At 57.3% G+C, this 14679-nt stretch overlaps 1 protein-coding gene across 1 annotated transcript in view; it reads right to left on the bottom strand.

Annotated features, from left to right (window-relative positions):
• Nucleotides 1–5246: 5246 nt before the first annotated feature.
• KCTD16 (potassium channel tetramerization domain containing 16) overlaps nucleotides 5247–14679 on the bottom strand; it is a gene marked incomplete at its 3' end in the record, with an annotated part of 45881 nt that continues 36448 nt past the window's right edge. Inside the window, 2 exon segments of the mRNA XM_079319906.1 lie at nucleotides 5247–5546; nucleotides 5548–5696. Coding sequence (XP_079176032.1) covers nucleotides 5247–5546; nucleotides 5548–5696 — 449 coding nt within the window.

The following is a 14679-nucleotide window of genomic DNA, read 5'->3' as shown; positions in this document are numbered from 1 at the left end:
CAGCTCCAGCCCCTGCAAATGGCATTTTCAGCGTTTTTAGCACTCGCAGCACAGCCACCCTGCCAGGGCACAGCTGTGACCTCAATCCTCCCAGATCTCTCGCTCCTGGTGCTCTCGGCACCAGGGAAATACAGCAGGCTAAAAGCTACAGGGTTTTTCACACACCACAGTAGAAACAGTTACCGAGTTATATTTGTCAGAGTCACAGTAGTTGATGCATATTTGCTATTCACAGACTGCAGAATGTTGCCAATAACCTCACTGTGGGACTGACGACACGGATACATGCATTCAGGTGAGACCATTAGAGGATGTCTATACTGTAGTAAGCACATTCATTTTGTTAAACACCTTCCAGTAAAATCGATTCCTTTAAATTTGTAATTAAAACTTTTTTTTTTTTTTTTTTTTTTCTCCACGATTACGCACAAGAGAACCTGTAAACAGTTTGACATTACACTTATGTACAAGTGAACCACGTTGGAAAGTCGAGAGGTAATTCAGTGGGTGCCACTTAATCTACACCATTGTGCAACAGGCTGACTCAGCGAAGTCATCAGTGCGGAATGAGGTCTGGAGACGGGACGAGAGCGGGGGCAGCGCAGCCCCGGGACCCCCGGGACCCCCCGGGCTGCAAATATTGCACGGGCAGCACCTCAGACCCGCCCGGGGCCGGGACAGCCCGAGGGGACCGGGACTGGGGACATGCCCGCACCTGGAGCCCCTCCCTGCCTCACCTGCAGCCCCACCTGCAGCCCCACCTGCAGCCCCTGCCCCTCCCTGCCTCACCTGCAGCCCCTCCCTGCCCCACCCTGCCTCACCTGCAGCCCCTGCCCCTCCCCTGCCTCACCTGCAGCCCCTCCCTGCCTCACCTGCAGCCCCACCCCTGCCTCACCTGCAGCCCCTGCTCCCCCCCTGCCTCACCTGCAGCCCCTCCCTGCCCCACCCCTGCCTCACCTGCAGCCCCTCCCTGCCTCACCTGCAGCCCCTGCCCCTCCCCTGCCTCACCTGCAGCCCCTCCCTGCCTCACCCCTGCCTCACCTGCAGCCCCTGCCCCTCCCCTGCCTCACCTGCAGCCCCTCCCTGCCCCCCCCTGCCTCACCTGCAGCCCCTCCCTGCCTCACCTGCAGCCCCACCCCTGCCTCACCTGCAGCCCCTGCTCCCCCCCTGCCTGACCTGCAGCCCCTCCCTGCCCCACCCCTGCCTCCCCTCGCTCTTTGCCCTGTGGAACTCTGGATTCCTGTTTGTTAACAGGATTCAGCTTCAGCATTGCTCTAGTTTAAAATCTGCAATCTCCTATTTAGAAACGGATTGTTTTAGCTAAAGTGACACCAATGCCAAGAAAAAATAAGAATGTCTTTTTATAATATAAATAATTTAAAAGTGCTTTTGCATTTTTTTTACTTTTTTTTTTTTTTTTATTCTTTTACTATTAATCTACAAAAGCCCCTTGGGGCATAAACTATCCATAAGACAGGACAGTGATTCTGTACCATGATACACATGGGGCCTTGTGCATAAAGTGCTCTGAGAGTCACCTTGGGCTGGGGGGGGGCAGGGCTGAGGGGCTCGGGCAGGACGTGGCCACAATAAACCCCAGCCCTGTGCAGCTCCCAGCCCACAGAAAAAATGAAATTAGTGAATGGGCTGAGCCCAAATCCCACCCAGAGCTCTGTGTGGGGTGTGCAGGGACAGAGCCAAACCCTGGGAGGGACCCTGTCTGTGTGTCCATGGCAGTGACCCTGTCTGTGTGTCCATGACAGTGACCCTGTCTGTGTGTCCCTGTGACAGTGACCCTGTCTGTGTGTCCCTGTGACAGTGACCCTGTCTGTGTGTCCATGACAGTGATCCTGTCTGTGTGTCCATGGCAGTGACCCGTCTGTGTGTCCCTGTGACAGTGACCCTGTCTGTGGTGCCATGTGACATTGACCCTGTCTGTGTGTCCATGGCAGTGACCCTGTCTGGTGTCCCTGTGACAGTGACCCGGTCTGTGGTTCCCTGTGACAGTGACCCTGTCTGTGTGTCCAATGACAGTGATCCTGTCTGTGTGGCCATGGCACTGACCTGTCTGTGTGTCCATGTGACAGTGACCCTGTCTGTGTGTCCATGGCAGTGACCCTGTCTGTGTGTCCCTGTGACAGGTGATCCTGTCTGTGTGTCCCTGTGACAGTGACCCTGTCTGTGTGTCCATGGCAGTGACCCTGTCTGTGTGTCCATGGCAGTGACCCCTGTCTGTGTGTCCCTGTGACAGTGACCCTGTCTGTGTGTCCGTGTGACAGTGACCCGTCTGTGTGTCCATGGAAGTGCACCCCTGTCCTGTGTGTCCCTGTGACAGTGACCCTGTCTGTGTGTCCATGTGACAGTGACCCTGTCGGTGTGTCCATGTGGCAGTGACCCTGTCTGTGTGTCCATGTGACAGTGACCCTGTCCGGTGTGTCCATGGCAGTGGACCCTGTCTGTGTGTCCATGACAGTGACCCTGTCTGGTGTTCCCTGTGACAGTGACCCTGTCTGTGTTCCATGGCAGTGACCCTGTCTGTGTGTCCCATGTGACGTGACCCTGTCTGTGTGTCCATGTGACAGTGATCCTGTCTGTGTGTCCATGGCAGTGACCCTGTCTGTGTGTCCATGTGACAGTGACCCTGTCTGTGTGTCCATGGCAGTGACCCTGTCTGTGTGTCCCTGTGACAGTGACCCTGTCTGTGTGTCCATGTCCAGCCCAGGTGTCCCAGACAGTCTCCATTGCACTTTCCTTTCTGCCCAGCCCTGGCCACGTCCCCCTGCCCAGGTGGGCCTGGCTCTGCAGGGTGTCCTGCCCTGGGACAGGGACAGGTGGCCATGGAGGTGCCACCTCCTGCGGAGAGGGAGCAGGCTTGCCAGGACCTGCCAGGTGAGCCTGAACAGGTGAGTCTGAACAGGTGAGTCTGTCCCCATCAGTGCAGAATTCACAGCCCCAGGTGATTCTGTCCAGGTGAGTCTGTCCCCCTGTGTGTCCCCCAGGTGAGTCTGTACAGGTGAGTCTGTCCAGGTGAGTCTGTCCCCATGTGTGTCCCCCAGGTGAGTCTGTCCCCCAGTGTGTCCCAGTTGTGCATCTCTGTTCTGGCACTGGAGCTGGGAGGGGTCTCTCTCCAGGTGACTCTCCTGCCCTGTGCAGGTGCTGCAGGTTTGGCTGCTCCTTCCTGCCCCACACCTGAGCCAGGGGCTGCCATGGGCAGCCTGTGCCAGGGAGGGGCCCCAAGGCTGCAGGGTGCTGCAGAGAGCACGAGACAGGAGAGAAGGGCAGCTCTGGGCAGGGCTGCTGACCCCTCTGAGAGCCCCCAGCTCCTCTGAGAGCCCCCAGCCCCTCTGGGAGCCCCCAGCTCCTCTGAGCAGCCCCCAGCCCCTTTGGGAGCCCCCAGCCCCTCTGGGCAGCCCCCAGCCCCTCTGGGAGCCCCCAGCCCCTCTGGGCAGCCCCCAGTCCCTCTGGGCAGCCCCCAGCCCCTCTGGGAGCCCCCAGCCCCTCTGGGAGCCCCCAGCCCAGCACAGAGCACTGTGAAGCAGCTGCCCTGAACCCCCAGAGGTGCAGCAGGAGCCCCACAAACACAGGCAGGAGCCCATGCCTGGCACTGCCTGTGGTTACTGAGGTTTTAGACCCCCATTCCTGTAGCTCTGGGGAGCAATAACCATTCCATCTCAGGCTGGGGACACGAAGGCCACATAAATCAAGCCCACTTGGGCACATTTCATTTGGTCTAATGTCTGCCCAGTTATTAATCATGGAGCAGCCCTGGCAGTCCCTGGGAACACACGGACAGACACACAGACACACACACAGACACACAGACACACACACACAGTGCTGGAAATGCAGATATCTGTTCCCCAGCTCTTGCTTGGTGCCAGAGCAAGTGAGCAGCAGTCCCAGATGCAGGAAATGTTGAGAAGGGAGAGAAAAATGCAATAAACTAACCATGAAATAACTAAGCAGGGCCAAATCTGTGGAGCTGGCACCAAACATTGATTTCTGTGGCCTTTTGAGCCTGGGGGTAGAGGGTGGCACAAGAATTCCAGTGGGAGGGAATGTCCTGAGCCCTGAGCTGGCTCTAAAGCACAATCCCAGCAGGGCTGAGTGTCTTACTGAGCCTTTCCCAGGCAGAGCCTCCTGTGGCACCAACAGAGGGAACAGCTCTGCCAGGGACAGCTCCCCCTGCACCCACAGCACCCAGAGTGACCCCAGAGTGACCCCAGAGCGACCCCAGAGCGACCCCAGAGCGACCCCAGAGTGACCCCAGAGTGACCCCAGAGTGACCCCAGAGCGACCCCAGAGTGACCCCAGAGTGACCCTGGCACTGCCCTGCTCCTCCAGCAGAGCCCCAGCTGGGCTGGGGGTGGTTTCTGGGGCACAGTGCCCAGCACTTGTGGCACACACACCTGGCACCTGCAGCCCCCCCAGAGAAGCCAGAGCATCCCTGCAGCCCTGGGAGCAGCAGTCCTTCAAGCCACGGACACAGAGAGCCTGGGGAAGCACAGGAGCTGCAGGGGACACCGAGGGACAGGAGCATCCCCGACAAACAGAGAAATTCCTGCTGGCAGCACAACCACAGGGGCAGCCTGCTCTGCACTGGGACACTCACAGTGCCCCAGGAGGGGAAGGGCTGGCAGGGGAGCAGGAGGGGCACAGGGAGATGGATTTCTACTGCTCAGCCCTCAAAGGCCTGGAGAGGAAACGGGACACCCACAGACTAAAAAAATTGCTCTTTTCTGAGAAAGTGCAGTTATAAGGAGAGAGCCAGAAAATCTTTAAGCAATATATATTGATATATATATACATATATATATATACACAGAGATATATATACACACATATATATATGCACATATATAAATACACATGCTTAAACTGCTGGGGCAGAGCTGGGGCTTTGTGCTGTGCTCCTCCCTGCGAGCAGGAGGCAGGGGCACAGACCCTGCCATCCCCCTGCCTGCTCCAGGCCACACTAATGTCCCTCGGGGTGACCCGGCCGCGCCCTTAAGGTTTTCAGCTTGTGTAAGACTCCAAGTTTACAAACAAAAGCGTTTGTCATTGTGCTTCCAGGACTGCAAAAATCTCCTTCCCCTAGGACTAGAAACGTTAAGGTGAAAGAGGCAAGTTAGGCAGTACTAGAGATGGATTTTGGTTCTGGTGCCCTAGCCGATAGCCGTGGTGGGGAATTGCCGCGGTGTCTGGGCGCGGCTCCAGTTTACCAGGTGTGCTCTCCCCACGAAAACCTACAGGTGGTACTTGCGCAGCAGCTCCGACTGCCAGGGGTGCTTCCTCTCGGGAAACCCTCTCCGGGATTTTGATCTGAGGAAATCCTGGATGCATTTCTCCAGCTCCTCCTCCACGGAGAGCTTCTCCTTGGCCGCCTTCTTCTTGCAGGCGTTGGACTCCCGGGAGCCGGAGGTGAGGGTCCGCAGCAGGTCGCTCTTCCTGCGGCTCTCGGCGTGTTGCAGCAGCTGCAGCGGCCCCTTCCTGGCCCGGTCCAGCGTCTGGATGTGCGGCTGCCGGCTGACGGGCCCGCAGATGACGGGTCTCCCTGCGGGAGCTGGCCTCCGACTGGCTGTCGCAGCTGGACGTGGACAGCTCGTTGCAGGAGGTGCCGCTCTCGCCCTCCTTGGCGCCCTTGCCGTCCTTGCAGCAGCACTCGCAGTGCGACGGGGACCAGCGGGACGGCTCGCCTGCGGGCACGGACAGGGGTTAGGGCGGCTGGGACCCCCGGGCTGCTGAGACCCCCCCCGGGCAGCTGAGACCCCCGGGGTGCTGAGACCCCCCCGGGGTGCTGAGACCCCCCCCGGGCAGCTGAGACACCCCCGGGCAGCTGGGACCCCCCGGGCAGCTGGGACCCCCCCGGGCAGCTGGGACCCCCGGGCAGCTGGGACCCCCCGGGCTGCTGAGACCCCCGGGCTGCTGGGACCCCCACCCCCGGGCTGCTGAGACCCCCCCGGGCAGCTGGGACCCCCCCGGGCTGCTGAGACCCCCCGGGCTGCTGGGACCCCCGGGCAGCTGAGACACCCCCCCCTGGCTGCTGAGACCCCCGGGCTGCTGAGACCCCCGGGGTGCTGGGACCCCCCCCATGGCTGCTGAGACCCCCGGGGTGCTGGGACCCCCACATGGCTGCTGAGACCCCCCCCTGGGCTGCTGAGACCCCCGGGGTGCTGAGACCCCAGCTCCCCCCGGGCTGCCAACACTGCCAGAGCTGCCAGAATTACCAGAATTGACAGAATTGGCAGAACTGCCAGAATTACCAGAACGGCCAACATTGCCAGCCTTGGCAGCACTGCCAGCATTTCCAGCATTGCCAGCATTGCCAGCATTTCCAGCCTTTCCCCCACCCTGGTGGGCATCACCCCCAGCACCCCATTCCCTCCCCACGCCCTGGGCTGGCACAGCCCCAGCAGAGGCAGTGGGGACACGGTCCAGTGGCAGCTGCTGATCCTGCAGGGCTGAGCTTTGTGCTGCACTGAGCCCTGCCCAGCCCAGCAATGCATGACCGAGGGCAGAGCTGGCACATGGTGGGCACATGGGTGAGCACAGCCTGTCCCCAGTGTCCCCAGTGTCCCCAGCCAGGCTGGGGGTCCATCCCAGGGGCTGCAGGGGGGCAGAGAACAGGGCTGGGCTGAGCTGGTTGGAGCTGTGGGGCCACTGTGGAACTTCCTCTCACCGTGGGCTGAGGTGACTTTTTGCTGCTCTGCCCCTGCTCCAGACCCCACTGAAAAATGGGGAAAAGGAAAGAAAAGGAGAACTAGACCCTGTGCCAATTCAGAGCCCCTGAGCCCCAGGACAGGGCTGGGAGCCCTGGCAGAGCCCCTGCCTGGCACTGCTCTGCTCTCCTGGGCCCCCATCCTTCCCCACAGTGCGCAGCATTTACAGGAACAGGCAGAAAAACAGAGGTCAGGAAACCTCCTCATCTCCTCCTTCCTCTTCCTTGTCAATGGTGAAGGAGTCTCTCAGTCTGGGAGTGCAGGGCTCCTCTCATTTACAGACTCACTTCAAAGCTGCCCTGTGTCTGCTCTGGGAACAGTCAATAATGGCTAAATTGAAATTTTTATCAATTTCTAGCCTTGCACAAAGGCAGTGTGAGCAGTGACACCCTGCCCCAGTGCCCTGAGAGCACTGCCAGCAGCTGTGTGGGCTCCAGCTCCTCACCCACAGCCCTGCAGGGCTCTGCTGGCACCATCAGGGGAGCTCTGCACATGTGTGACCCAGGCTGTTTGGGGCTGGAGGGATGGGAATCCCTGCATCCCATCCCCTGCATGGAGGGACACCATGAGGCTGCTCGGGGCTCCCCAGGGATGGGGCAGGCACATCTCCAAGGGCTGGGGGGAAGGAAGGGGCTGAGCCCAGTGGAGCTGGGCCAGAGGGACCCACCAGCTACAGCAAGGATTTCATTAGCACAAAACAAGGCTTTCACAAGCCAATTAAAACCCATTAGATGCTAATTTCACTTAATGAATATTCACCAACAACGGGTACAGCAGGAAACAGAGAGGACTTTGCCCTGAATGAAGAGTTTGTGGGAGCCCAGGGCTGGTGTCAGAGGCACAGGTGGGAGCTGGGCTGGGGTCAGCAGGGATCAGCAGGGACCCCTGTGTCCATTGCTGGGGTCAGCAGGGACCCCTGTGCCAGGGCAGGGGTCAGCAGGGACCCCTGTGCCAGGGCAGGGGTCAGCAGGGACCCCTGTGCCAGGGCTGGGGTCAGCAGGATCCCTGTGTCCAGGGCTGGGGTCAGCAGGGATCCCTGTGCCCATTGCTGGGGTCAGCAGTGATCCCTGTGCCAGGGCTGGGGTCAGCAGGGACGCCTGTGCCCATTGCTGGGGTCAGCAGGATCCCTGTGCCCATTGCTGGGGTCAGCAGGATCCCTGCGCCCATTGCTGGGGTCAGCAGGGACCCCTGTGCCCATTGCTGGGGTCAGCAGGATCCCTGCACCCATTGCTGGGGTCAGCAGGGACCCCTGTGCCCATTGCTGGGGTCAGCAGGATCCCTGCACCCATTGCTGGGGTCAGCAGGGACCCCTGTGCCCATTGCTGGGGTCAGCAGGATCCCTGTGCCAGGGCAGGGGTCAGCAGGATCCCTGTGTCCATTGCTGGGGTCAGCAGGATCCCTGCGCCCATTGCTGGGGTCAGCAGGATCCCTGCGCCCATTGCTGGGGTCAGCAGGGACCCCTGTGCCCATTGCTGGGGTCAGCAGGATCCCTGCACCCATTGCTGGGGTCAGCAGGATCCCTGTGCCAGGGCAGGGGTCAGCAGGATCCCTGTGCCAGGGCTGGGATCAGCAGGATCCCTGTGCCAGGGCTGGGGTCAGCAGGATCCCTGTGTCCATTGCTGGGGTCAGCAGGATCCCTGCGCCCATTGCTGGGGTCAGCAGGGACCCCTGTGCCCATTGCTGGGGTCAGCAGGATCCCTGCACCCATTGCTGGGGTCAGCAGGGACCCCTGTGCCCATTGCTGGGGTCAGCAGGATCCCTGTGCCAGGGCAGGGGTCAGCAGGATCCCTGTGCCAGGGCTGGGGTCAGCAGGATCCCTGTGCCAGGGCTGGGGTCAGCAGTGATCCCTGTGCCCATTGCTGGGGTCAGCAGGATCCCCGTGCCAGGACTAAGCTTGGCACAGCTGCAGCACCCCACATCTGTCCCCACATCTGTCCCCACAGGGGAGCAAAGGGATCAAAGCAGCATTTCTGTGGTGCTGGGGAAGCACCTGCAGCAGCAGCAGCACCCCCAGGGCTGGGCAAGGGGGGCTGGCTTAACACAGCACTCATTAATTAATGTCTAAATGCTTTGAGATTCTTAGATAAAAGTGGCTAATTAATTCTGGCCTGGCTTTCCTGCTTCCCCCCCTGATCTCAGCACATTTCTCTCCCAGTGCCCTAATTATAATAATTATTATTAGAAGCTTCTGAAGCGGCAGCAGAGCTTCTGATGTATAATTGACACAATCCAGCAGCCACCCAGCTTCCCCCTCTCCTCTCCTCTCCCTCCTCCAGGCTGCAGGGAGGGAATGGGAACCCCTGAGCAGGAGACAGATGCTGTGAGAAAACTGGGGAGGGGCTGGGGCAGGAACCTGGGCTGGCCAAGGCAGGGAAGGATTTCATGGTGGGAGAGGGCACAGGGCCCCTCCCCAGGCCAGAATTGCCATTTCCCTGCTGAGGTTTGGGTGCCAGCCCAGCTGTGGGGGCTGTCCCTGCCCTCTCACTGGGGCGCTGGCAGGGGACAGCTGGTGCCTCTTTGGGATATTTGCTGTGTCCAGACACTCCTGGGTGCCTGGAACAACCTCCCAGCCTGGCACCACCACTGGAGCCATTCTCCTCCTCAATCCACTCCATTTCTCTCATCCTCTCACCTTTTATTCCTCCCCCTGCTCCTCCTGCTCTGGGGTTTGTTGCTGTTTGATTTGTTTCTGTTTTATGCCCCTTTTCTCCTCCCTGTCCCATGATTTTCACCTCTCCTCTGGGTTTTGCTGCCTCCTCCTCCCTTTCTGTGCTGGCAGCAGCTGCTCCCTGTTCGGGCTCTCAATAATCACTGGGCACAGGGGCTCAAAATGTTTCTAAAACCATGAGAATTGTACACAATAGATTCAGGGGGTGGAAAGAAACTTGGTTCTGGCAGGGCTGGGAAAGGGAACAAGGAAAGCTGAGGGACAGAGATAATTCCAGCACTGAGGGGCTCTGGGGTCAGTCCTGGCAGCAGCACCAACACCCCGGGGTTTATTTGCTTTTGGGATCAAGAATCTGCAGTGAAATTTCAGTGAGAGACAAACCTGGGAAGATTTGGCAGCAACAGCATTGGTTTGAACCCTCCCATATGTTCAAAGGCAGCAGGGAGTGGGGGAGAGGAGGGAACTGGGGAAAAAGGGGGATCTGGGGAAAAAGGAAACCAAGGAAGGAGGGGAACAGGCAGACCCTGTGGCTGTCCCAGCCCCTTTAGGAAGCTCACACCATTTTTTATCCTTCTGGGGGCAGCTGGGGACACCTGAGTGCTGCCATCTGATTGTAATTCAATTGAAATTTAAATTAAAATTTAACATTTCTGGTTCAAAGTGTTTGCAGTTTAAATATTCTGAACCTGCCGAGCCAATCCAAAGCCCAGCACTGTTTCCTGGTCTGTCTTGTTTGTGCACAGTGATTTTCAGAAGGCCCCAGCAGCACACACTCCCATCAGGAGCACATGAGCACATTGCCACTTCAGCAGCACTCCTGCAGCCTTCCCTAAAACACTTGGTTCTGGAAGAGAACTTCTGTGAGAGCATCACATTTGTTGGAGAATAAAAATAAGTTCCCCAAATGGTGGGGAAAAAGAGACCTGGTGTTAAAATACCAGAAGGCACATTAAATGAGCCAAAATATTGATACAGGGATCTTCTCAGAGTAGCGTGTGCTGAGGGAGGGGCAGGCTGTGTGTGAGCAGCAGGAGCTGGGGGGGGCTCTGCTGTGGCTGGGGGTGTCAGAGCTCAGAGACCACAGACAGACACACGGACAGACCCAGACAGACACACGGACAGACCCACAGAGAGACCCACGGACAGACCCACGGACAGACCCACGGACAGACCCAGACAGACCCACGGACAGACCCACGGACAGACACACGGACAGACACACGGACAGACCCACAGACAGACCCACAGACAGACCCCAGACAGACCCTAGACAGACCCACGGACAGACCCACGGACAGACCCAGAGAGACCCACAGACAGACACACGGACAGACACACGGACAGACCCACAGAGAGACCCTAGACAGACCCACGGACAGATCCAGACAGACCCACGGACAGACACACGGACAGACCCATGGACAGACCCATGGACAGACCCACGGACAGACCCACGGACAGACCCACGGACAGACCCCAGACAGACACACAGAGAGACCCACGGACAGACCCACATACAGACCCCAGACAGACCCACGGACAGACCCACGGACAGACCCACGGACAGACCCACGGACAGACCCCAGACAGACACACAGACAGACCCAGACAGACCCACAGACCCACAGACAGACCCACGGACAGACCCACGGACAGACCCACGGACAGACCCACAGACAGACACACGGACAGACCCAGACAGACCCCCAGACAGACCCCAGACAGGGTAACTAAACTGCAGCAGAAACAGGACTTTGGGACAGCAAATTAAAGTGATTATGCAGAAGTTGATTTATTATCTCCTTTTTAGCTCTAATTATACATTCTAAGGCCCCTGTCCATGCAATCACCCATTTTTTGATTGGTGTTTTATGCTGCTCACTGCCTTGCATGAGCTTTTAGGTACAATGATTGAAAGCTGTCTAGAACTTTACTGCCCACCTTTATTTTGTTTCTTTTTTTTTTAATTTTTTTTTTTTTTTTAATTTGGTATTTTGTTTTTTTAGTTTTTTTCCTCTCAATTAAGTGAGATTTATGTTTTAGTGGCTTTGAAGGGTCTTACCAAGCTGTAGAAAAACACCTAAAAATGGCTCATTTTGTGCACTTGTTATAAACACTGGTTTAAATAAGAAATATACAGAAAAACAGCTAAGTGTGTGAAGAAACAGCAAAATAGGCAGGAAAACAAATATGGAGAAAACCAGCTCAATAGAATTTGGGTGGTGCACACAATACAGAGCAAGGCTCAGACGTGGCACTGTGACCCAAACCTGTTCAGTTTCCTGCACTAAACCCCTTTGATCTGGATGACCAGAAAACACAAAATCCCTCCCTGGCCCAGCTCTGGCATTGAAATTCAACTTTGGGATTGCTCCAGGAGCTTTGCCCGGTGCAGGAGGGCAGGGGCAGCCCAGGGATGGAGACACAGCCCTGGGAATTCCCCCTGCTGCCTGGGACCCCCACCCACACCACCCAGCCCCACCCTAGCTCTCTAATTAGCAAAGGGTTAATTGCTCTGCTTCTCCACGGCGGGTGGGAAACTGCTGGAGATGGTTGTGGTAATGGGGCAGCCAGAATTCCTGAGTTTTTGGAAATTAGAGCTCATGAACTCAAAAATGCTCTGGAGATCCGGAGCTCTCCTGTCAGCCTGTGTTGTTCCAATTAATTGCAATCAATGGCTAATTGAGAGCTATTTTAAGACTTGTCATTACTCTGAACATAATGGAGAATAAATTGCAGGTTCCCCTTTAGCCCCACCAGAAATGACATCTGTGCAGAGGGGAGCAGAGCAGCTCTGGCTCCTGCCCTCCCCTGAGCTGCAGGAGGGGAGAGGGGCTGGGGGCTCAGGGGCAGCCGGTGTCACTCTGTCCCTCCCTGCCCCTGTCCCTCATTGTCATTGTCACTGTCCCTGCCCCTCTCTGCCCCTCCCTGTCCCTCTCAGCAGCTCCAGCAGTGCTCAGAGGAAATCCCAGGCTGGGACTCACCAGCTCTAAACCAGGAGCTCTGCTAGCAGCCACTGAGGGGGTTTAATCCAGCTCTGCTGTCTTCCCATCACATTTTATCCTGGATGCACTTGGAGCAAACCCAGCTTTCCTTTTAAAGAACCAACTTTCACTTTTTCCTCCCGATGATTGAACCCACCTGCTCTCACCTGCACTGTATTTCTGAATTGTGTCCTTGGCTGCTGGTGGCCTCTGAGTGCCCCCACCCCATGGAGAGACTCGCCCCTCTCACCTCTCCTTTGTTCTGCTCCTGCACTCGCTCCAGTTTCTTCCCTCTCATCTCTTACTCTCAGTATCAAGTGATTTGCTATTCTTGGACTATCCTCCCCTTGTCCCTTTGTCTGTGCTCCAGTGCTGTTCCCAAAAGTCACCCTTTCCCAGGAGCTGTTCCCAGGGGCTCCTTGCCAGCCCCCCCGGACTCTGCAGCCCCATTCTCCTTCTCCTCAGGGTTACCAACCCCCCAAAGTCTCTGCTTCCCTTCCCTTCCGCCATGCAGGGGCTTACAATGCTATCAATCAATAATTAAGCTGTATAACAGGGCTATCAATCAATAATTAAGTTTTATAGCAAGCAGCCAGCTGCTTCAGCACACAGCTGTAGTGACTCTGTTGAGAAAGGGTGGTGGGGGGAGATTCTCTGAACTGGACGCAAATATTGCTAAAGGGGAGTGAGTGCAGGGATGGAGGGGGTCCCCAGGGAGAGGGGATGTGCTGGCAGCCCCAGGAGGGGTCCCCAAGGAGAGGGGATGTTCTGGCGTCCCCAGGGAGAGGGGATGTGCTGGCAGCCCCTTCACCTGCCAGGTGAAGCTGCCAGGTGAGCACAGCAGCTGTGCCAGGGGTAGCCAGGGCTGGCAGGAGCCTCTCCCATTTGGAGGGGCCACAGGCACTGGAGGAGCCCCTGTGCCACTCCTGCAGAGTGAGTTTATTGTTTCTGCTGCCCTGGGCTGGCACTGCAGGAGCAGCTGCTCAGCCTGGCACGGGGACATGGTGAATGTCCCCATCACAGAGGGACACAGAGCGTGGCTGCTGCACCTGGGCTGGGCACAGGGACCAGCAGAGCATCCAGAACAGCTCTGCTGAGACTCCCAGCTGAAAGAGATCCTTGTGAAAACAATTACTTTGGAAATTACTTCCCCTTTCCTGCTGAAAGCCATCAGTGATCTCCTAATTAGCAGCGGCTGTGAGGGGAGCATCAGCCCCTTCCCCAGGCACAAGGGGAGGTGGCCCAGGGTGCCCAGGGAGGCTCAGGTCACATTGCCAGGGAGAATTCCTTTACTGAAGGGCTGGTTAAGCATTGGAACAGGCAGATGGTGCAGTCCCCACCCCTGGCAGTGTCCCCAGCCAGGCTGGACAGGGCTTGGGGCAGTGGGAGGTGTCCCTGCCATGGCAGGCTGGGAACAGGCTGATATTGAAGCACCTTTCCAACCCAAACCTGCTGGGATTCTGGGTTCTACAGCAGTGGCACAGGGCATCCAGCCCGTTTGTTTGTTTATTTATCCCTGGGGTGGCAGTGTCCCTGTCCCTGTCCCTGCCAGAGCAGCAGGAGGGGCTCAGGCACACATCAGCCCTGCAGTGCTGCTGGTTCTGATCCTCTGTGCCCCAGCTCTGTGCCACTCCCCTGGGACTGTCAGGGATCCCTTTCCATTGGGGCAGATGCTCAGGTTTATGAGCTATTTAAGACACCCTCTCTGGAAGTTTTCTTATTTTTTCCTGTCTGAACCTCATAAACTGGGCTTCTGCTCTACAGAGATAAATTTGATTTATGTGAGAAACATTCCCAGGCACAGTGGGCTTTGCCTTAAACCCCATATCTCGCTGCTCAGTGGTGCTGGGGCTTAGCTTGGTTTATTTTCTATCCTCTAAGTGGTGAATTGAACTTTCAGAAATGAATGGTTTGGTTTATCTGATTTAGCATCTTGAGCAAAGCACTTTTGCATCAAATGAACTCAGGCATGGGAGACCCTCCAGACCCTGCTTCACTCCAAACATTTCCAGCACTGCTTTCAAGGCCAATTAAGTTACCCATGCCTGGGCAATCCCAAGTGCTCTGGGATCAGAAGCTTTTCCCTTCTGGGGAGGGGGTGAGGAAGGTCTGGAGGGTCCCTGAGCTCCTGCAGCATCACCCAAAACCACCCAGGTTCTGCTTCTGCAGGGCCTGAGAAGAGCAAAGGCAGAATCCAGCCCAGCTCAGGGGCCCATTGCTGAATTCTGGGTTCACAGAGGGATGTGGGAGGGGATGGGCAGTTCCAGAAGGTGGGACAGGACACTGGGCAATGGCAGGGACATGAGGG

Source organism: Erithacus rubecula (assembly GCF_903797595.1).
Source record: "Erithacus rubecula genome assembly, chromosome: 16".
Lineage (NCBI taxonomy): Eukaryota > Metazoa > Chordata > Aves > Passeriformes > Muscicapidae > Erithacus > Erithacus rubecula.
This window is presented reverse-complemented; position numbering and strand designations above follow the sequence as displayed.